The following is a 23,296-nucleotide window of genomic DNA, read 5'->3' as shown; positions in this document are numbered from 1 at the left end:
CTTCCTGTCTCGTCACACTGACACAGTCTTCCTATATGAATGGCAGCCAGGCACAGGGGGCCACAAGCCAGTGCACTGCTAGTGTCTGCACATGCCCGGATAAATGGGGAGGGTCCTGATGTAACATGCAGATCAGCTTGTTTTGTTTTTTAAACGCCTGAACGCTCTCTAGCATTCACACTCTGCATCAGAAAGCAACCTGGGATTCAGACTGGAGTGGGATTAAAGTGATGATGAGATCACCTGATCTACCTGCCTGAGCTGCAGCCAATCAACAATCACCTGTGGTGCTGCTGGCCAACAGTGCACATGCAGAGATGGGACAAAGTACTGACGGCTGTATGAGACTGGACACTGAGGTGGGAGAGAAGGACGTATCTTTATACACTGATTGCAGACATGATGGAAATGTCAAGAAAACGGAAGGATTACTTCATCTTCTTCATGCTCATTCATCCAGCTAAGTAAATCCCCAACAGCTGATTCTGGCTGTGAGCTCAGTTCCTTGATCATTAACATGCAAAGGAACTGAGCTCACATTGTTCAGTGGGCTGGTTTCAGTCATTGTGCAAATGTCCCGTTTCTAAGGTTGAAACCTGCAGTCAGCTGAGACTGAAGAAGCCACCTGATGATGATGATGATGAAACGTTTCTCCACTGAAAGCGTCCAGATGAACAGAATCAACTTTTGGGGATTACTTCCATCATCTTCCTCCGTTCATGAGGAGCAGCTCATGAATGGACGTCCAGAGTAAGCAAGAAGTCTGGGTGGAAAGCCAACTGGTCCAAATCCATATGGAGGTAGAGGGATTTCTGAGTGAGAAGGCAGTGGGCTTTGTAGCCAGACTCATCCCTGAGACTGAAGCCATACCCAAGCCATGGAGAAGGAACCAGGGCATTTGTGTGATTGTCTCAGTCCTCAGGAATGTTTTGCCTAAATTCTTGGGGATCAACATATTTATTCTTTTTATTTTTTGGCAGATGTGAGAGAAGCTTTTGCATCGATTTTGGTCAGCAGTGATTTTCACCTTGAACCTCTCCTGTCGATGGTAGAAAGTTCCACAAGTCACCCGTAACTGCTATTCTGCAAAGGTGTCAGTCCCCTCATCACACAATCACGATTATTGGCCAGGTGTATGCGCAAACACAAGGAGTTTGGTTCTGATCGATGGTGTCTCTCAAGCACAACAATGTAAAACAATATGTAAACGACACGGTACACACACGCAAATATACAGGATTACAGAAATGAATACCACGGAGTCTGCATTAAGTGCAGTTGCAGTCTAGCAGTGTGACAGTTTAACTGTTTAGGAGGGAGATGGTGAGGGGAAAGAAACTTCCTGTGTCGGGGGGTCCTGGTCTGCAGGCTTCTGCACCGTCTGCCAGCAGGTCAAAGAGTCTGTGTCCAGGGTGTGAGGGGTCTGTGATGGTCTGCCCGTTTCCTGGTTACTGAGAGGTCACCCCAAAGAGCTGATAAACCTACTCTGTACATGTTTGACATCGAGCTCATTAACAGCAGTAACTTACTTACCCTGGGTCTACGTGCAGAAATGTTCGGCAAAGCAAGGAAATGGGATCCAGGCTGGAGGATTAGAGTTGCCAGAAGCAAAAGTAAGTGGGTATACAGGACAGCTACAAGTACCCGAGTATCTTGCAGGGCAATCACGATGAAGATGATGACAGACGGGAGAAGTGCCTGACATCAAGAAATCTTATCAGTAGCTAGAAAAGGTAGATCTACAGCACGGAGGCTGTCAACAGGATCCACGTTTCAGGCTGGTTGTGCAAAGGATGCTCCAGAGACGGTTCAGTGTAGTAATAGGATGCAAGCTGGGATACCTTTCACAACGTGAGGAGATCTTAGGTCTTAGTAGTATTAGGAACCTGCACATCTTCAGGGCACAGAGTGCAGACCAGGAACAGCTAAGATGCTGTGCAGAACCATCAAATGCTGCAAACCAATCCGCATGGTTTAAATTAGCATAGAAAGGTGGTAAAGAGTAGAAGAATGCAGGTTAACACCAGAGGGGGAGCAGTTAGCAGCATGCGGACAGGCAAACCTCGGCTGGTTATCCGCCATCAAAGCCTCTCAGTCTCATGTGCAGTGAGATGTTGCACTGTCAGGATACTTTGTTCATCCTCAGGGACATCATGTGGGTCACGGTTGCTCCACTACAGCAGCAGTAACACAAACAGGAGGTCAAAGCCGCTACTGCAGTAAGTACACAGGCCAGATGTGACTGGAGTGAACGTCATGTGCTGCAGCACTCACACTGGTGTCTGTACTGCTGAGGCGGCCCCACGGACAGCTGCGTCTGCGCGTGTGAAAGTGCGGCGGCGCAGTGATTGGCTGAAAATGACATCATCCAGTCCAGATCTATTGTTGGAAAGTTGATGAGCTCATCGTTGAGAATCCAGTGTGAGGAACACAGTGAGGAGGAAGGAGGACCTCGCTGCAGCGCAGCAGCTGACACCTCAGTAAGTACGGCGTGGATACAGCACGGATGCACCGTCGTGCAAAAGAGGAAACGCACACTGTTTGAATGTTTGTCTTCTAAGAACTGGTCACAGGACGTTTCACGCAGCGGAATTCTTTCCTACGGGTGTCGCCTGTGGTGCTGCAGGTATGGTCTTGTCTCGGGACAGAGAGATGGAGCGGCCCCCGCTGTCCGTCATCCTACCGCAGCTCTACCTCGGAGCAGAGAGCGACGTGACGCAGGTAGGAAGAGGACCCGTGCTGTCGCTATCAAAGACATAATAATGTCGCAATAACAGCTCCTGTGCAATGCTCTCACACAGCACAGCAGCACACGCGTGGCTGATGTGGACATTAAATAACATGAACTTACAGCTGCGCATGCTCACGTAAATCTGTTGCCTACTGAGCAGATCATTACTTCATGTGCAATATTATTATATTACCTTATTTTTAAACAATTCAAATATTTCACAAATTACGTGTGAAATATTTTTCTTGAGCACTTTGAGTGATTCTTTAATTTGTAACAAATAAAAAAATAGTGAAGTATAAAGTTAAAAGTGCTCTAAACAATTACCAACATTATGTACACAGAGACGATCACAGTTTATATGTGAGGTAGAGCACAGACAGCCAAGTTTCACTGTGAACTCTTGTACAGCAGAAACAAAGCGTGTGTGTGTGTGTGTGTGTGTGTGTGTAGGACCAGCTGGCCTCGCTGGGTATCTCCTATGTGCTGAGTGTGAGTCGCTGTAGCCCCCAGCCCTCCTTCCTGCCTGGTTCCAGGTATCTCCGCATTCCTATTGATGACTCTCTGTGGGATAACCTGCTGCCCTGGATCCCACAGGCTCTGCATTTCATTGGTAAGGCCTCACTCTCACATTACAGCAATAGAACAAGATTACCTCAGATTTCTAATGCACATGATCACTAAACACTCACCATGTTGTCATCATTGTGTTTGAACAATGCTTTACTTCTGTGACAGTGCAAGACGTTTGCATTCACGGCTCTATGCAGTCGGTTGAGTTAGCAGTGGCAATACGATAGAAGCTGCAGGCTATGAACCCTCATGCACAAGTCATGACGTTGTTTTTTAGATTTATTTTCAATTTTTAAATATTTATTATTGAATTTTTGTTTTCAAAAATGTAATTTGCAGTGTGGTTAGCTTTAGCCAATACAGCAGCTCTGTGTCCCGCTCGGCTGACTGTCACTATGCACTGTGTGTTCAGACGTAGCCATGTCGTCGGGGGCTTCGGTGCTGGTGCACTGTGCAGCAGGAATCTCCCGCTCCCCAGCTCTGGCTGTTGCCTATGTCATGTACAGTCTGGAAATGGACCTGGACCATGCTTACAGGTATGGCTAGTAGCACAAATTCATCCTGCAGAGGGGACTGAGCTCGACTTTGTCAAATAACATAAGAACACTGAAGAAGCCTTATTGATTTCCTTTCTAAAGCTGAGCATGAGTTGTTTAACTTACAGCTATCAGAGGTTTTCTGGCACTTTCACCACTCCGGTGAAATGAAGTTAACTCTGCTTATGAGTTTAAGTATTTGTGGTCTTGACAGTTGGAGACTTTTACCCATGAAAGACTTTCTCTAAACAGTCCACAGCACATGGTATTCACACTTTTCTCTACAACAGTCAACAACTCCAGAGAACAATGGATGCACACCTTTGTAAAGGAACCAGTATACATAAGTCATGTTTTAGGACTTCTCCTCTCAAAGACCTATATTTTGATATACATCAGAGGATCCAGATATTCCTGCCTTAACAAAGTATTTACATGCAGTTGTTGGAAATGTTTATCTTGCAGGCTGCAGTTGTTTCCTTCCCAGCTGTGTAAATCTGCACCTGTCTTAATCTTGACAGATCTCCTTTGTCCCACTGTTCTGAGTCTCGATGCATTAGGCTTGTCAGAGGAAACGAGCAGATGTAGTCAGTCCTGATCAATAACAAGAAGGCTTTGTGAAGTTACAAGACATTATAGCAGCTTGAACACTTGCTAAACCTCTCAGTTAGTGTATGTATGCACTCTATATAAGCATTATCGAGACATTCAGTACACTCCAATGAGCATCTATTCACCTGTTATTCCTGTTTATTGTCGTACAGCCTGTAATACTGTGGTAACTGTCCCTGTAGCTCATTGCAGAGTACTACCTAGACTCAGTGTGACGTGTGAAATACTAGCAACAATAACCCACATCCTTTCTGTCCCCTTATAAGGTTTGTGAAAGAGCGTCGGCCCTCCATTTCCCCAAACTTCAACTTCCTGGGTCAGCTGCAGCACTTGCAGGGTGCTCTGAGCCAAAAGTCGCGTGGCCACGACCTCCTCATCCAGCAGCTGGCCAGTTGCCTGCCACCTGCTAACGACAGTGTGAACCTCTCTCACAGCAGTCAGAACAGTAACTGTCAAGCTAAGAGCGTCACCGCAGACTCAGCTCAGCACAAAGACAAAGCCCAGCAGAGACGCTGGCTGTCAGAGAGCGCTGACAACAAGCAGCAGCAACTGCGGACTCCTGAGTTGCCTCCCCGTCGTGACCTGCAGCCTGTGCAGAAACCATCGGAGGTTTCAGCTTCCCGTCCCTGTGAGCCCATCAACCCAACGCTAAAGGCCACCCAACTACAACTCCCATCAGGCTCTGCTTCTCTCTTAGAGAAACGTAAAAGCCTTACCCTCTCTTTGACCCCTTTGGGAATATGCCCTTCCTCCACAGCAAACGAGAGGCAACAAGAAAAAATGGTCGAGAGCAGGAAGACTGGCGAGCGCGCCGAGGTGAAGAGTTACCCTGACTCCTACAGACAGGCAGAGGCTATCCACAGGAAGCAGCGTCTCTCTGTCAGCCAGCACAGCAGAGCTGAGGTCAAGGAAAAGGGCCTGCTCTCACCTTTCAGCGTCACTCTCAACAAGCTGCTGGGTTGGGGGGAAAGGATACTGCTAGGAGGTGTTTTTGTGCACCCTGTGCAGATGGGACAGCCCGCACTGCCTTACAGGTGCTGAGGATACAAGGAAGCAGGTGGAAGGAGTTATCTGTGCATGTTTGTCAGAAGAAACCAAACTACACAGCTGATGTGCACGTGTAGTGAAAGAACCAATGTCTATTTATTTATTTATTTGTTGCAGAGTTGAATCTAAATGAGCTGAAAAGACAAAAAGCACCCGTTTATCATATTGTTGTGTTTATCATATTGTTGTTTATCATATTGTTGTGTTTATCATATTGTTGTTTATCATTGCACAGCGATCCCTGTTTCTGTTGTTTTTAAATGTAGTTGTTGAAAGGCTTTTGCCACAATGGTTTGTAATGTATTTACTGACGAATAAAGAGGACATTTTAACCATGTGTGTTTGCCTGTTTCTCAGTGTGAAGGGACTCGCCAGCCTCTCCACCCAGTAAGCAGAGGGTTGCATAGAAACACAAGCATGCAGTGCTTTGAAGTGCCACAGTGAGCCAAGACTGGAGGTTTGCTAAAAAACTATTTGGACAAATATTCGTGTCAAAGCAGATCGGACCACAGTGGGTTTAAAAGCAAGTATGTGGATAAAGGGCAGACTTTCAGCTTGCATTCGAGGGCTTTAACAAAAGTGTAGTGTGAACAGGAACTGCATCCACTTTTATACAAGTTCTCACTTTGAGAGGCTCACAAATAACTGGGCGAACTAACATAGTGCAAATCCGTTTCCTGTTGCTTCTTTGTGCATCTTTAACAACACTGCAACCATTGAGCATGTCCTATTTAGTTGTGTTGCTGCTTTGCTTCAGGCCGTTTTCATTGTGAGGCTGCAGCAGTATCACTTCACTGCGTGTTTACTTTGCCGTAACACACCTTCGGGATTTCTGAAGTATTCCACGCTGGAATTTCAGACGCTTCATTGTGTTATTAAAGCAGTTTGGTTCCGTTTCAAAGGGCGAATAACATCTTGTACAAAGTTTCACATCCGTTTAATCAGTGTCGTAAGTTCTCACGCTGCACGGGCACGTCCGTAGGAATGATGATGTCACGGATGCTCCGGTGACCGAATAAGGAAGCTGACACCCGAAAGATTAGTTTCAGAGTAGTTTTTAATTTGAAGCAGGCGAAGGCTGCCGTGTGTTTGTCCTCGCGTGGGGAAAGTCACCGCCGCCTCTGACATCAGTGTGATGTAGTTGCTGCTGTAGTTTCTTGAGGAAAGAGAAAAGAGGAAGCAGTTCCGCCCAGAAGCTGACTGGAGGCCGACGAGAAAAGAGGCGAAAGAAGAAAAGAAAAGGCGACGGCGATCTGCTACAGTCCCGCTGTAAGGCCCAACTCAAAGCAGACCCGTCGGTGCGTGTTATTGTGCTGCGTGGACAGTGGGACTCCGTCAGGACTTTGCTTTACAGGTGTGGCCCCGAGTCCGTCGTTCGCACACCAAACTTCAGTTTTGAAAACCGTCCATGTTGGTGTCTCCTTACAGCTAGCAGGCTTGCTGCGAGACCGGGATTTAACGCGCCCCTGAGGTCCTGCGGTGAGCTCGGAGAGGTTCTGGTCCGGACTGAAAATGAGTGGAGACGAGGAAAGATTCAAACTGGTGGTTGTGGGGGGAGGAGGAGTGGGAAAGAGCGCCCTTACCATCCAGTTCATCCAGGTACTGACTCCACGACACGTGTAGAACACACTGTGGACCTGTCTGTAGGTTAATGCGTCGATCCACTGGTGGTCGATCCACTGGTGGGTCGTTATTGAGCGGTTATTTCCACGAACTCAACCTTGTCAAGGTTCAACAAGTGACCTGCATTTGGAACAGATGAGCTGTTGGTTAATGGTTCACCACTAAAGTCTTATTCAGCTGTTGAGCAGCAGTCAAACTAAAACAAACACCAGCAGGCTTCTCCCTCCAGATGAAGTCATTCATTGTTAGAATCACAATAAAAGCAGTCAAGAGCTTAGTTACGCATCTGAAACCACCTCGGCCCAGCTGCTCATATTTAACTTGTATATCTATACTTGATGATGCTTGACTGCTGCAACAGTGTTTAGCCTGGTGTTGGTAAACTGATGTACTGAGGGAGGAAACAGAAGGATGTAAACTTTCCTGGGTATAAACGACAGGTTACTGTTAGATGACTGCTGGGGAACATCGTGATGTCACAACCTCCAGGGACAAAGTTGAGCAGGAGTGCCAAGTTTAGGTTGCTCAGTTCCTGATCATACAGGAGAGTAGGTGGAGAAAGAAACAGGGGTTATCTATGAAACACAGTATAGTGTGACAGTAATTTCCATTTGAAATATTTTTAAATACTTAAACTCTAAACATGTTAGCAGTGCACTTCAGTAAGTTGGGTACCTTCCACCCCGGTTCTGTTAATGTGTCGCTGGGAATTGTTCCGTTCTGAGTCGGTGCTTCCACACTGTATGGTAAGTTTCTTCATTACCTCGGGCAAGCTTTTGTTGCACTCTGTTTAACACAGAAAGGTCTGCATTAAACTGGCTGCCTAATGAACGGCTGTAGTACAGTCACTGAGCACTGTAGCAGTAAATAGTGGATTATAGAACACTGAAGGAGAAGTACTGACGTGGTTACATATTCAGTCTAAACGTAATAATTCTCTGGGCACTTTTCATCATTTTTGCTGCCTCACTTTTGTTCTCGCCAGCTGTGAGTAATATAAATAAATGCCTGTTAGGCACTAGGCTTGGTTATGAGAGGTGTAAAACAAGCCAAGCTGTTCACAGTGTAGTGTTGATGTTAATAACTCGGAGTGTGTTCCACAGTCGTACTTTGTGTCCGACTACGACCCCACCATTGAAGACTCCTACACCAAGATCTGTACCGTGGATGGAAAGGAGACCCGGCTTGACAGTAAGACATTACACTGGAGATATACATGTCCTAATTCACACAGTGTCAGAGTAATTGCAGGGTTTGGAAAAAGCTTTGCGTGAAAACAAAGGGTGTGTTACATTGTGATGTGATACAGGCAGTGTGTTTGCTCTCTGGATGTTTCATTTCCCTTGTTAGGACTTGTTAGTGGGCTGGTGCTGTCAGGGTGGTGTGCTGGGCCACGCTGTTCTTTCACCACTTATTTGTGAATCATCAGACGCAGCAGAGGTGCTGTTTGTAAGACTCTTCCTCACCCTTCACAAACATCACACTTACCCTAATTGATACAGTTTAGTGATTTTTTTTTTGGTGAATGCAACAGTAGAGAATCGGTTTTAGTGAAACCACTAAGAAAAACACTTGTTTCCTTAGTGGGTGATTTTTATGACACAGAACAAGTGAAACTTCAGCTTAATGTTACAGATGTTCTGTTAGCAGTACAGGTCACCATGTATACACTATATTTGGAAAAGGTTGATTCTGTTCATCTGGACGTTTTCAGTGGTGGTTTTCATCCAGGTGTTTATAAGGTTGGAAACCTGCCGTCAGCTGGATGAAACATCTATCGTTTCATTTTACGCTATCGTTTGTTTCGTGGTGTCGCAAAATAAACTGTTTACGGCAATATTCATGGTTCTGATGGTCACTGTAGTTATTATTAATTTTCTCTCTCTCTTATATTTAATATAACCACACTACGGACGGACAAGCGCCTGTTTTTATGCGTTGTCGTTAGCAACAACGACGGTAAAACCATCGCATGTCCGCTTGTTTATTTTCCACATAAACCTTTCACAATAAAGCTCAAGATCCTGTTGAGACTTTTCAAAATAAACGGAATCACGTGAAAAAGTATGCAGAGTGTTTATGGATGAGAAGTAAAAAAGAGCCGCCAGGTGCTAAAAAGTAAACCTTAGACTCAAACGTTAGAACAGGCTTTTCCCCGCAGCACGCCGTGTAATGAATACAAAGAAAACGGCGGCCGTTACAACCTGTGTCTAAAAATGTGTCGTTTCATGCATCGACTCCGGGTACACGGCGCCCAGCTGGAAACACTTCACCTACCCGAGATTCACAGAATTTACAGAAAATATTATTTTTTTGTGATTTATATTGTTACCGGGACGATGGAGGTTTTATATCGGGATATGAGATTTTGGTCATGTCGCACAGCCCTGGGAGGGGCCATTGTCACCTGTTCCCACAAAGTTGCGAGCATGAAGTTGTCCAAAATGTCTTGGTATGCTGAAGGATTAAGATCACTGGAACGAAGGGGCTGAGCCCAGCTTCTAAAAACAACCCTACACTATAGTCCACCGAACTTTGCATGTGGCACAATGCAGTCTAAGTAATGCTCTCCTGGTAACCACCAAACCAGGACTTATTCATACGTTTGCCAGATTAGTCATTGCAGAGAACATGTCTCCACTGCTCTAGAGTCCAGTAGTGGCGTGCTTTAATACCACTGCATCCCACGTTTTGTAATGTGCTTGGTGATGTAAGGCTTGGATGCGTTCCATGAAGCTCTGTATGTGCTGTTCTTGAGCTAATCTGAAGGCCACATGAAGTTTGGAGGTCTGTAGCAGTTGGGCCTCATCTGCTGACCCTGCTCTGACTCACCACTTTGTGTGAGTTGCTGACCTTCCTAAATGAGACACAGGTGAAACTTAAATAGTGGCTGATCAGCCCACAAAACGCAAAAAGGGGTAGAACACACAAATACCCAACTGAAACTAACATAACAAATCCCATCCCCCCCATGATCCAGAGTTGTGGTATGGCCCAATTTGCAGGTCTCCATATAGGCTTGCTCCGCCCCTTTTCCGCCCCTGGTGGTGGCTGTAGCTCAGGTGGCAGAGCAGGTCAGCCACTAATCAGAAGGTCGGTGGTTCGATCCCAGGCTGCATCCTGGCTGCATGTCAAATATCCTTGGGCAAGATACTAACCCCGTGTTGGCCTACTGGTGGTGGTCAGAGGGCCCGGTGGCGCCAGTGTCCGGCAGCCTCGCCTCTGTCAGTGCGCCCCAGGGCAGCTGTGGCTACAATGTAGCTTGCTATCGCCAGTGTGTGAATGTGTGTGTGAATGGGTGAATGACTGAATGTAGTGTGAAGCGCTTTGGGGTCCTTAGGGACTAGAAAAGCGCTATACAAATGCAGGCCATTTACCATTTTCCACCTATTAGCTCATCACTGAGGGACTGGGAGCAGCTGAGGTAACTGAGCAAACAAAGACAGATTAAATCATAAAGACACAACAGTGTAAACTAGACTGTGCACACTTGTTTTAGAATGCAGTGTTCTGTATGTACATTAGTTCTAAATCAAAACAAATTCTTTATTATCCTGTAAATTAAATCCTGTATTTAAAGAAAGAAAAGTGTAGGTGTAGTGTTACGTGTAAGCCTCTACACTGTTTGGCAGATATTCCCACGTGTGGCTGTAACTGCAGCCATCACACTATAATACCACGTCACTGTAGAACATTTAGCAGCCAGAAAATTTCACCACTGCAGTTCAGTTCAATGTCTTTTCTATAGCGCCAGTTATCTATACAACAGTTGCTTCAAAGTGCTTAAATCACGGTGAAATTCAGTGAACTCCTGAGAGCAACCCATCCTTTCACAAAGTGTCCGTAGAAGTGCTCAGCATGTTGGGTTTTATACACCTGAGGCTGTAGAAGTGATTGTACCAATGATTTGGATGGGTGAGTGAATACTTTTGGCAATAATATAGTGTATGTCTGTGAATACTATGTATGTTTTGTATTTATGTGTATATGTGATCATGTCTCTGTGTGCATCAGTCTTGGATACAGCAGGTCAGGAGGAGTTTGGTGCGATGAGGGAGCAGTACATGCGGTCTGGAGAAGGCTTTTTACTGGTGTTTGCACTCAATGACCGTGGCAGGTACGTGTGTGATGTTTGTTTGTATGTCGCTTGTATAGAGTGCTATAAAGTTATACTCTAAAGCTATGTACACACGATGTAGCGATGTGGCAGCTAGAGACCACAGGAAGCAAGTGACTGAAGTGACTGCGAGTCAGCATTAAGAATAGAATAGCCTTTTATTGTCATTGTACATGTACAAAGAAATTATGGGTGCGCCATGCGCCCGCCGGGGCCACGCGCCCGCCGGGGCCACGCGCCCGCCGGGGCCACGCGCCCGCCGGGGCCACGCGCCCGCCGGGGCCACGCGCCTGGGAGTGGAAAAAAAAATAGTAGAGATATCAGGAATAAAGCGCAACAAAAAGACGTATATACAGTCTAGAGAAATATATAGCCAACAACAGAAAGGGACATGTTGGAGAGCAAAGTGCTTGATTGGAGGTAGCACAAAGGAAAGACTTGGTCTGCATAGAGTCCGTCTGTGGTTGGCCTGAAACATGAGGGTAACTGAGACCATGGCCCAGGGTACGCAGCTGTTAGTGAGTCTGGGGCTGTGGGACCCAGACTGAAGACCACTGAATACCATTGATTGAGATGTGACCTGGTAGGAAATATCTTAGAGGCTCAACTGGAACCTGGAATCTCTTCAACCAGTCATCATCTTCAAAGTGATGTGCGATGAGCAGGCTGGTTCCTGTGTAGATGCAGTTTCATTTCTAGTAATATTTCCTTAGAGAAGGATGTATAACATGACAAGTCCAGCTCTGTGAAACCAATTCTTGTGTACAGAAAGGTCCTGGTTTCCATTAGTAAGTTGTTCCTGGGTCAGGTTTCACTTCATCTTTTTTCTTCTGTTTTGGGTGCTTTTCCTCCTGGGCACTCTTATGGTCCAGCTTTTGGTTTCTAATGTATTACTTCATATAAAAGACTGTCCCCATTCTCAGGAGGAGGAGAGAACCACAACTTTAGAGTGTGATGCCACATTTTATTCATCTGAAACTCAATTATGGACAAGAAAGACACAAATGTAACCTTTTTGTAATAATCTGGTCCTGTGTTATCTTTTGCCCATTTACTCTCAGAGCACCTGCACACTACACTGCAGTACAGGGGGGCGTGGAGCCCTCCAGCCTGCATGTCAAAGTATCTTTGAGCAGATGGTGCACACAGTTGCCGCCAGTGCGTCACAGTGTGTGTGAATGTTATATGACTTGTAATAGAAAGTGCTTCAAGTACTTAATTAGAAGTGAAAAGCTGCATCTGTAAGTCCAACACTTCAGAAGAAACTCACCGTAGCCTCTGCTGTTTGGTAATGAATCTTTTTCAGCTTCAGCCGAGGGTTGAACCAGGAACAACCACACAGTAACAAAAACAGACTATTTAACAACACAGTATGTTAATATATAAGGAATAAGGAAGACTTTGTCTGGAACTATTAAAATGGATATGAAGGGCTATTTTAATCTGTGACTGGTAATGATTTCTGTCCTTCCAACTCTCAGCTATCATGAAGTCCAGAAGTTCCACACCCAGATCCTGAGAGTGAAAGACAGAGATGATTTTCCCATGGTGCTGGTTGGAAACAAGGCAGACCTGGAACAGCAAAGAGTGGTAACTAACAACAACCGATACTCCTCTATAATGTCATTTTTCTTCTATTCCAGATCTACTGCAGAAGGGAAGTTCTGGAATCTCAACAGTTTAGGAGATATCTGCAGTTTATAAACAACTTTTCTGGCTTAGTCTCATTTATTCCACAAATTATTATACAAGCAGAATCAACTCCTGTAACTCAGGAGCTCCAGGCATCCACTTATCAAATGTCCAAGGTTCCAATTCCTGTAATCTGACAGTTAAAGTGTGCCTGTGACAGATGAACCTGCACCCCAAATTACTAAAAATAATATAGAGGAAGATTGGAAAATACAGATGCCAGTCCATTTACTCTATTAATAATTGGACCACTGGTTCAGAGACAGGTCCTGAAAGGACTGGAAAACCACAGCTCAACAACGTACAGACGTGGACAAAACTGTTGGGACCCTTCAGTCAATGAAAGAAAAACTCATAATGCTCACAGAAATAACGTTAATCTGACAAAAGTACAAATAAATACAAATTCGATGAATGTTAACCAATGAAAGTCAGACCATGCTTCAACAGAATTATTTAAAAAATAAATGCAGGGAGCTAGGGCTGCCACAAACAATTATTTTGATAGTCGACTAATCAGATCATCATCCACTGGATGTAAAACTACAGCTTATTGCACCAGCAGCATCTGCTCTTATATAACTATCATTAGCTTACAGCTTTAAGTGTTTAAGGTGCTAACTAAAAATAAAGACAAGATGATAGTTTATTAAATTTTAATGAAGTTTGCAGATTGTTTCAGTGAAGTTTAATAAACTCCTTGCTATCTAAACTATAACAGGACACCGGAGTATATTCTGGAGCATCTCACACTTCTGATGATCAGCTGTCTGCTTGACGTTTATTCAGCTGTGTAAAAACTATAACTTTAATCTCAGCCAAACCGATTTACTCAGGAACAAATAAAACACTGAAAAAAGCCAAACAATAACATTGTTAATTTATCTAAGTGACTCATATATCATGTTTAACCTGAGTAGCGAAAGACGGCGGTGGGTTTGAAAACGATTTGCCGGGAGTCCGGTGTTCTCACGGCGCTAGTGAGCCTAGCCCCCGGCTAGCTATCGAGCTAGTGGGTAACAGACGTCTCCGAAAACGAGAGAGAGAGAGAGAGAGAGAGAGAGAGGGAGAGCTGTGCGTGAAGTGTGATTTTTTTTTTTTTTTTTTTTTTTTTTTTTTTTTTTTTGGAAGCAAAACAGCAAAAGTCAGAGTGAATTCATGACGATGTTTACGTGAAGCGTAGTTTGGATCTTCTTTTGCTGCTGGTTTACTCAATATTGTTTAGAGAGATAAAACTAACAGCTGTAGAATCGGCGCAAAAAGGGCGTGAACACAAAGCGTGGAGCCGCCGAAACATCAGAATCAGCGAGCTGTCGGCTTTCAGCCCCGACCGTGTCCGTGCCGTCGGGTGAGAAAGCCACATCTGACTGATTCTGATCCATCGGTGGGTCCACGCTTTGTGTTTACATCTTTGTGCAGAGGCCGTGTTGCTGCTCTCATTTACTGTTTTAAATGTTTGGTGGTTGTTGAAATTTTGTGAGGTTTCACCTGAGATTCTGGCGTTTAGGGCAAAATACATTTATATAAAAAAATCGATTCAGGATCTTAATCAGAATCAGAATCAGAATACTTTATTGATCCCTGGGGGAAATTATTTTTTGTTACAGTGCTCCATTATAAACCAACATTAAGACAAGACAGACAATACACTAACTAAGAATAGTACAATATATACATATATATACATACATACATACATAAGTCACTCATAAATAAATAGCTGAAAAAGAAACATGTGTAGCTGTAGCAGCAAACAGTGTGTTAAGTGGATGCGTTGTACCGGGAGCCACAGGCAGGAAAGATTTCCTGTGTTGTTCAGTGGTGCATCATGGGTAATCTCAGTCTCTCACTGAACGAGCTCCTATGACTGACCAACATGTCATGGAGTGGGTGGGAGGTGTTATCCAACATTGTCTTTATCTTGGACAGCATCCGCCTCTCCGACACCACCTTGAGGGAGTCCAGCTCCATCCCCACAACATTGCTGGCCTTACGGATCAGTTTATTAAGTCTGTTGGCATCTGCGACCCTCAGCCTGCTCCCCCAGCATGCAACAGCATAGAGGATCGCACTGGCCACAACAGACTCGTAGAAAATCCTCAGCATTTTCTGGCAGATGTTGAAGGACCTCAGTCGCCTCAAAAAATAGAGACCACTCTGGCCCTTCCTGTAAAGTGCTGTGGTGTTTTTAGCCCAGTCCAGTTTATTGTCAATGTGTACTCCAAGGTATTTATAGTCCTCCACAATGTCAACACTGACCCCCTGGATTGAAAAAGGGGTCAAGTGTTTCCTGGTCTTCCTGAAGTCCACGATCAGTTCCTTGGTCTTTGCCACGTTGAGCTGCAGATGATTCTGCTCACACCACGTGACAAAGGAGTCGACCACAGCCCGGTACTCTGTCTCATCATCCCTGCTGATGCATCCAACCACCGCAGAGTCATCAGAAAACTTCTGAAGATGGAGGTCTCTGTGCAGTGGCTGAAGTCTGTGGTGTAGAGGGTGAAGAGGAAGGGGGAGAGGACAGTCCCCTGTGGTGCCCCTGTGTTGCTGATCACCTTGTCAGACACACACTGTGGGAGACGTACATATTGTGGTCTTCCTGTCAGGTAATCAACAATCCAGGACACCAGAGAAGCATCCACCTGCATCGCTGCTAACTTATCACCCAGGAGGGTCGGCCTGATGGTGTTGAAAGCACTGGAAAAGTCAAAAAACATGACCCTCACAGTGCTCGCCGGCTGGTCCAGATGGGTGTAGACACGATTGAGCAGGTAGATGATGGCGTTCTCAGTTCCGAGACGAGGCTGATAAGCGAACTGAAGGGGATCCAGATGTGGTCTTACTATGGGTCGCAGCTGGTCCAGGATGAGCCTTTCCAGGGTCTTCATGATGTGGGAGGTCAGTGCCACGGGCCTGTAATCCTGGGGGCCACTGGGACGTGGCGTCTTTGGTACAGGGACGAGGCATGATGTCTTCCACATCACTGGGACCCTCTGCAGACTCAGAGTCAGCATAAACAGTTTATGAAAGACTCCACACAGCTGGGGGGCACAGGTCTTGAGGACGAGGGGACTCACTCAGTCTGGTCCAGCAGACTTGCCTGAGTGAAGTCTCCTCATTTGCATCTCAACCTGGTATTGAGTGAAGGTGATGGGTGGGGGAGGGGTGTCAGGAATCTCACAGGAGGCAACAGCGCCATGTGAATCGATATCACGTTATCCAAGCCAGAATCGATTTTAATCGATGAATCGATTATTACCAGCACACCGCAGACCACGGCCTCTCTGTGTGAGGATCTAAACGTATTCTACGCTAGATTCGACACAGCGAACACCATGAGACCGGACAGTGTGCGCGCCGCGGATGACGTCAGTGCGCACACTGTGTCTGAGGAGGATGTGCGGAGGTGCTTCAGGAAGGTGAACGCACGCAAAGCTACTGGTCCGGACGGGATTCCCGGCCGCGTCCTCAAGTCATGCGCGGCTCAGCTGGCTGGAGTGTTCACGCACATCTTCAACCTTTCCCTCTCTCTGTCTGTAGTCCCAGCCTGCTTCAAAATGGCCACCGTCGTCCCTGTACCCAAATCCTCCACCATCTCCTCATTGAACGACTGGCGACCTGTAGCCCTGACCCCCATCGTAAGCAAATGCTTCGAGAAGCTGGTCAGGGACTTCATCTGCTCTGCACTACCCGACTCACTGGACCCTCTACAGTTTGCATACCGCCACAACAGGTCCACTGATGATGCCATAGCCCTGACACTACACACTGCCCTGTCACACCTGGAGAAGAGAGACACGTATGTGAGGATGCTGTTTGTAGATTACAGCTCAGCATTCAATACCATCGTTCCCTCGAAGCTGGACAGGAAACTGCAGGATCTAGGACTGAGCAGCTCCCTCTGCAGCTGGATCCTTAGCTTCCTGTCTGACAGACGCCAAGTGGTCAGACTGGGCAGCATCACCTCATCCCCCATCACACTGAACACTGGTGCTCCACAGGGGTGTGTACTGAGCCCTCTCCTGTACTCACTCTACACCTACGACTGCACAGCCACTAACAACTCCAACATCATTGTGAAGTTTGCGGACGACACTACAGTGGTGGGTCTTATCACCAACGGTGATGAGACGGCTTACAGGGAGGAGGTCAGCGCCCTGACCCACTGGTGTCAAGACAACCATCTCACCCTCAACGTCGCAAAGACAAAGGAGCTGATAGTGGACTTCCGGAGGTGCAGAGAAGTACACACCCCCATCACCATCAACGGCGCTGCTGTGGAGAGAGTGAGCAGCTTCCGGTTCCTTGGAGTACATCTGGCTGAAGATCTTACGTGGTCAGTACACACAAACAAAACAGTGAAGAAGGCGCAGCAGCGCCTCTTCTTTCTCAGGAGACTGAAAAGATTCGGCATGAGCCCCCGCATCCTCAGGACCTTCTATCACTGTGCCATTGAGAGCATCCTCACTGGATGCATCACCACCTGGTATGGCAACAGCACCGCCTACAACTGCAAAGCTCTCCAGCGAGTAGTGCGGTGCTCTGAACGGATAATTGGAGGTGAGCTTCCCTCCCTCCAAGACATCTACAGGAAGCGCTGCCTGAGGAAAGCGGGGAGGATCATCAAGGACTCCAGTCACCCCAGCCATAAACTGTTCAGACTGCTTCCATCAGGAAGGAGGTTCTGCAGCATCCGGTCCCGTACCAGCAGACTGAGAGACAGCTTCTTCCATCAGGCCATCAGACTGCTGAACACGTCATAGACACCTCAGCTTCACTACTGGAACTTTAACATTATGCACTCCATACTGTACAGGGCGATCGTGGCTCAAGAGTTGGGAGTTCGCCTTGTAATCGGAAGGTTGCTGGTTCGAGCCCCGGCTTGGACAGTCTTGGTCGTTGTGTCCTTGGGCAAGACACTTCACCCGTTGCCTACTGGTGGTGGTCAGAGGGCCCGGTGGCGCCAGTGTCCGGCAGCCTCGCCTCTGTCAGTGCGCCCCAGGGTGGCTGTGGCTACAATGTAGCTGCCATCACCAGTGTGTGAATGTATGTGTGAATGGGTGGATGACTGGATATGTAAAGCGCTTTGGGGTCCTTAGGGACTAGTAAAGCGCTATATAAATACAGGCCATTTACCATTTAATGCCACTGTTTTGCACATGTCTCAACTCTGTATATTTTTATATATTTTATTTATTGTTTACTCTATTTAATTTGTAAAGTATGTGTACACACACACACACACACACACACACACACACACACACGTAGAAAAATATTTAGTATACACATCCAGAAATGCATATACTATTATATATTGTACATATATTTATTAGTTTCAGATGTAGCCATTCTTGTATTTTGCTTGTTTACATTATTGTATTTTGCACAACTCTGTTGCTTGTGAAGCTCGCACACAAGAATTTCACTCACATGTGCTGTACCAATGTACCTGCACATGTGATGTGACAATAAAAGTGATTTGATTTGATTTGATTTGATTTAAAACCCACCCCTCTGTTCAGATACTTCCAACAGGTGTATCTACTAAAAATCTCAGAATCTGTGACCTTGACCTCAGTGTCCCCAGTGTTTTGGGTTTTTTGTCTTGTCCCACAGGATTTTTAAGTCTTCTGCTTGTTGAGATTCCTTACCTTCATTTTTTTCAGGACAAAGTGACAACAGTGACAAGTTTTCTGCATATTTTTACAGGATGACAAGAACAGCACTGGATCTCAGACGTGATATTGTTTATTGTGTCTGCAGATACCCAAGGAGGACGCACAGGCGTTTGCCAGAGAGAACAGGATCCACTACATGGAGGCCTCGGCGAAGAATCGCTTCAATGTTGATGAAGCCTTCTTGGAGCTTGTGCATATTATTAGGTACAGTCCTTATTTATGAGAGTTTGTTTTAGTTCACGTCCCTGCTGGGACTAGCGTCGTTTGAAGCTTTGTAAGATCACAAAAGACGCAGGAATAAGTAGCAGGATTTAAGTGTGTAATAACGGACTGAAACAGAAGATGGCAGCACTGCATGTACAAGGATGCCAGCTGCTGTTAAACCCCGAAGAAGAAGAAGCTGTGTCCCAGAATTCATAGCGCCCCAGCTCAGTTTCCAACAATGGCGGCAGCTAGTTAGTTTTAATATTACTCTTATTATTCTTTCTGGGTAACAAAATAAACGTTTAACATATTTTCAGGCAAGAATGTAGCTGTGTAAACCTCAAATATCTGCTCAGTTTATCAAGACACCACATATTTTCAAAAGCGCTCCGACGTTTTCGGAGACGTCTGTTACCCACTAGCTCGATAGCTAGCCGGGGGCTAGGGTCACTAGAGCCGTGAGAACACCGGACTCCCGGCAAATCGTTTTCAAACCCACCGCCGTCTTTCTCTCTCAGGTTAAACATGATATATGAGTCACTTGGATAACTTAAAATGTTATTGTTTGGCTTTTTTCAGTATTTTATTTGTTCCTGAGTAAATCGGTTTGGCTGAGATTAAAGTTATAGTTTTTACACAGCTGAATAAACGTCAAGCAGACAGCTGATTATCAGAAGTGTGAGATGCTCCAGAATTTACTCCAGTGTCCTGTTATATTTTAGATAGCAAGGAGTTTATTAAACTTCACCGAAACAATCTGCAAATTTCATTTAAATTCAATAAACTATCATCTTGTCTTTATTTTTAGTTAGCACCTGAAACACTTAAAGCTGTAAGCTAATGATAGTTATATAAGAGCAGATGCTGCTGGTGCAATAAGCTGTACTTTTACGTCCAATGGATGATGATCTGATTAGTTGACTAATCATAAAAATAATCGGTGACTATGCTGTAGGAAGTAGTGGTCACTCTTATTACAGCAGTGTTTCCCAGGACTAATCAGGTGGAACCAGATAATCTAACACGGCACACCGAAGCCACCGGCGTGCGTAACGGGTAGCAATGACATTCTCTTCCACTAGAGGGCAGTACAACCACCTGCTTTAATAAATGTGTTGCCAACTAAGTAAAACAGAAGAGGACAAAGAAGAACTTAAATAACAGTCATGCTGTGAGACTATGCAGCGCATAACAGCAATAGATAAATTTAAAAAGAAAAAGTGTTCAGTCTGACCTGGTCCTGGAGAAAACGCGACCCAGATGAAGGCCCTAGCATGAGTAGTGGTCAGAAGGAAGCAACATTTTTGACATTTCTGTTTAGTGGAGTGCTGCGGGATTTTTCTAATGTGAAATATGAACTGTGCCTCTAAAGCCTGGGAAACACTGTATTACAGCACCATTACCAACTTGGGTTTAGTATTCATATTTTGGCACTGGGCAAATGTTGGCATGGCATTTTATAACCAAAGCTAACAAATTGTGTCAAAACCTGTGACAACAGATACATCGTTGGATTTTGTGACCAAGAATTTTTCTTACATTATTCAAGCCAGCATCATATATGGTTGATACTGAATCGCCTCTGTGAATAGGAGCAAAGTGTGAGGATGATTAATCCCTTTATCTGTTCTCCTGCTTTACAGACAGTTTCAGGAGATGGAGAGCCCTCCTCCAACTCATCACACAGGGAAGGAGAAAAGTCGTGGCTGTCCCTGTGTCATCCTTTAAGCACTATTATTACGAATACCAAAGCCTCATTCCTCTGCAGAAAGGTGTTTTTGTGTGTACATATGAGTGTGTATGTGCGCAAGAGAGAAGGTGGATCAGTTTCTTTCCAGATGATTACATTTGCACTTTTGTTAAAAGCAACATTTAATTTGGTTTAATTTTAAGTAGAGAACTGAAAGGAAGAGGTGTGATCAGCAGCAGGGCGGCACTTGTGACGCAGATTAATAATAACGTTACAACACAAATCATAATTTGTGTCCACAAATAGAAATATCACCAAAAAATGTAGTATATAATTCACTCTTCAGTGATGCTATTTTAAACAAATCCAGATACCAGCATCTGCAACACCACGGCATCCATAACTGTCTGAAGAAATGACATTAAATGTGCTATGTGCAAAAATTAGCATGTCATAAATGGACAAGTGCTGATTTTCCCCTTAGCATGGCTTCGTATGTTAAGTCGTAAGGGCCAAAGCGATGCCATTTTCCATGCCCTCCTGCAAAGGGGCAGGAGAGCTCCAAAGAAGTATTATTATTCAAGACAAAAAGAAGAATCATAGCAGAAGCTGGAGTCAGTCTCAAAAGACGAACAATATTGAATACATCCATGAATAACATGTCATTTAAGATCCTGATCAAATGACAGTATTGGCCATGTGTTGTGCGATGGCTGCATCGTTGCATCGTGGTACTCTATACTATGTATTTGGGGGGTTTTGTACTTTTTCTTTGTATTTCTCTACTTTATCATCGTAATTGTGAAAATGCAGTATAAGCGTTTTGAGTGCTCCAGTGTAGTAGAAAGTGCTACAGAAGAACCTGTCCATATACTGGAAGGGTGTGGTCACAACTTCGTGGGTCTCCAGGTGGCGAGAAGCTTGATGTCCTAAGAACAGTTAAGATACTGAACAGAACCCGAAAATATATTGAATTAAGTCACTTTTATAAACTATTAAAACATTTATCTGAACTTTATTTTTCTTTTGTCTTTTCTCATAAATGTCTCATTGTAAACTTTGTGTCACCTTTTACTGTCAGTCTATGAATTTCAGAGAATTTACACCACCATCTACGAACTGTTGTGTCTGTGTGCTGACACACAACAGTAGCAGTGTGTCTGTGAAGGTGCTCATCCAGGTCATTGTAATCTAAGGAGCTTGCAAAGAAAAGCGTCTGGACTTCTTTAAGTTGCTTGAAGACGTTTCACCTCTCATCCGAGAAGCTTCTTCAGTTCTAAGGTCAAATGGTGGAGAGTCCCAGATATAAACCTAGTGGGAGTTTCCCCCCACAGAGGGACAAAAGGACCCCCTGATGATCCTCTAATCGCCTGAGCCAAGGTGTGAAACTGGGTGTGGGTCCCAATCAGCCAGAGTTTCGGGTGTGTTCATTGTGAAACCTGGCCCCACCTTATCATGCGAATTCCTGAGGTCAGATGGCCCAGGATGTGAGTGGGCGTTAAGGCGTCTGGGAAGGATCTCAAAACTGGATTATAGATGGCAGAGAGTTGGTGTCGTAAAACCCCGCCTCTGTTCAAAGATGGTCGCTCACAGTGGACATAGATGCTTCTTTCACTCCTCTTTCAAACCATCTGTCCTCTCTGTCCAAAATGTGAACATTGGCATCCTCAAAGAGTGACCTTTGACCTTTAGATGCAGATGGATGCTGAGTCTTGTCCTGTGGAGGTGGCTCTTCTGTGTTGTGCCATGCGCTTGTGAAGTGGCTGTTTGGTCTCTCTGATGTAGAGGTCTGGGCATTCCTCGCTGCACTGTACAGCATACACCACATTGTTGAGTCTGTGTTTTGGCGTTTTGTCTTTTGGGTGAACCAGTTTTTGTCTGAGGTATTGTTGTCACTGAGGAGTGTAGTGATCTTTGTGTGGTAATCTGTTGTGTTTGGAACAACAGTGCACCTTCCCTTGCCAGCTGGTAATATGGTGATGTTGTGGTCTTTGCTCAGGGAAGCGATGGCCTTCTTCTCTTGTATTGTGAGGTTACATGGAGGGACTTTAGCACTGGGGAGGGAGGCTGAAACTTTCAGCTCTGTTTCTGTTTGTGACCATTTATTAATCCTTGTGGTGGTTTCTGTGGCTGTGATGAGGTCCACTATGGGCAACTGTTGAGGAGAAATGGCAAAATTAAGTCCTTTGTCTAACACTTTCTTTTCAGGTTCAGTGAGATTCCTGAAGAGGATCATTAAGGGGTCCTTTGTCCCTCTTGGGGGGACACTCTCATAGGGCTTAAATTTGGGACTTTCCACCATTTGACCTTAGAACTGAAGAAGCTTCTTGGATGAGAGGTGAAATGTCTTCAAGCAACTTAAAGAAGTCCAGACGCTTTTCCCTCCAAGCTCCTTAGACCAGCGCTGCCCAACCCCCGGGCCACGGACTGGTACCGGGCCGCGAGAGTTGAGGCTCTGGTGTGAAATGTATGGTTTTCAGGGTTTTTATCGTTAACTCTGTTCCCCTGGGTTTTTTCCGTGTTGTAGTTGTGCGTCTTATTTTGAAAGAAATATGCACGCGTTACCATAGCGACCAGAGAGCATTAAGGGGCGGAGAGGAGGACGTTACTCAGTGTTGTTGACGCATTTCAGGAGGAAGATGCTAATAAAGTTACACAATTACACAGTGAATTCACGTTTATTATGATATTTACAAAATACCAGAGTTTTTGTCTCGGTCGTATCATTTTGTTGTATTTATCCGCCTTAAAGGCCGGTCCGTGAAAATATTGTCTGACATTATTTGGTAT

The 23,296-nt window shown here is 45.2% G+C and overlaps 2 protein-coding genes across 5 annotated transcripts; both read left to right on the top strand.

The window, feature by feature from the left end:
* The first annotated feature begins 2,366 nt into the window (after window positions 1-2,366).
* LOC146710481 (uncharacterized) lies at window positions 2,367-5,836 on the top strand. 2 transcript variants are annotated; one of them, XM_085453036.1, is made up of 5 exons: window positions 2,367-2,480; window positions 2,627-2,721; window positions 3,185-3,344; window positions 3,717-3,840; window positions 4,719-5,836. In XM_085453036.1, the coding sequence occupies exons 2-5, from the start codon at window positions 2,629-2,631 to the stop codon at window positions 5,491-5,493; spliced, it is 1,152 nt and encodes a 383-aa protein (XP_085309162.1). In that variant the 5' UTR covers window positions 2,367-2,480; window positions 2,627-2,628; the 3' UTR covers window positions 5,494-5,836. The 2 variants fall into 2 exon arrangements, with proteins under 2 accessions (XP_085309162.1, XP_085309161.1); XM_085453035.1 differs by having other exon boundaries at window positions 2,369-2,480; window positions 2,562-2,721.
* Window positions 5,837-6,476: 640 nt separating this feature from the next.
* Window positions 6,477-21,519, top strand: rras (RAS related). 3 transcript variants are annotated; one of them, XM_085453033.1, is made up of 7 exons: window positions 6,477-6,853; window positions 6,928-7,098; window positions 8,226-8,313; window positions 11,137-11,239; window positions 12,721-12,829; window positions 18,698-18,816; window positions 20,460-21,519. In XM_085453033.1, the coding sequence occupies exons 2-7, from the start codon at window positions 7,012-7,014 to the stop codon at window positions 20,542-20,544; spliced, it is 591 nt and encodes a 196-aa protein (XP_085309159.1). In that variant the 5' UTR covers window positions 6,477-6,853; window positions 6,928-7,011; the 3' UTR covers window positions 20,545-21,519. The 3 variants fall into 3 exon arrangements, with proteins under 3 accessions (XP_085309159.1, XP_085309158.1, XP_085309160.1); XM_085453032.1 differs by having other exon boundaries at window positions 6,477-7,098; XM_085453034.1 differs by lacking the exons at window positions 6,477-6,853; window positions 6,928-7,098 and adding an exon at window positions 7,126-7,868.
* Window positions 21,520-23,296: the final 1,777 nt, after the last annotated feature.

Source organism: Copadichromis virginalis, linkage group LG4 (genome assembly GCF_057382275.1).
Source record: "Copadichromis virginalis isolate Kocher_CV1m ecotype Utaka linkage group LG4, C_Virginalis_male_GT1.1, whole genome shotgun sequence".
Lineage (NCBI taxonomy): Eukaryota > Metazoa > Chordata > Actinopteri > Cichliformes > Cichlidae > Copadichromis > Copadichromis virginalis.
This window is presented reverse-complemented; position numbering and strand designations above follow the sequence as displayed.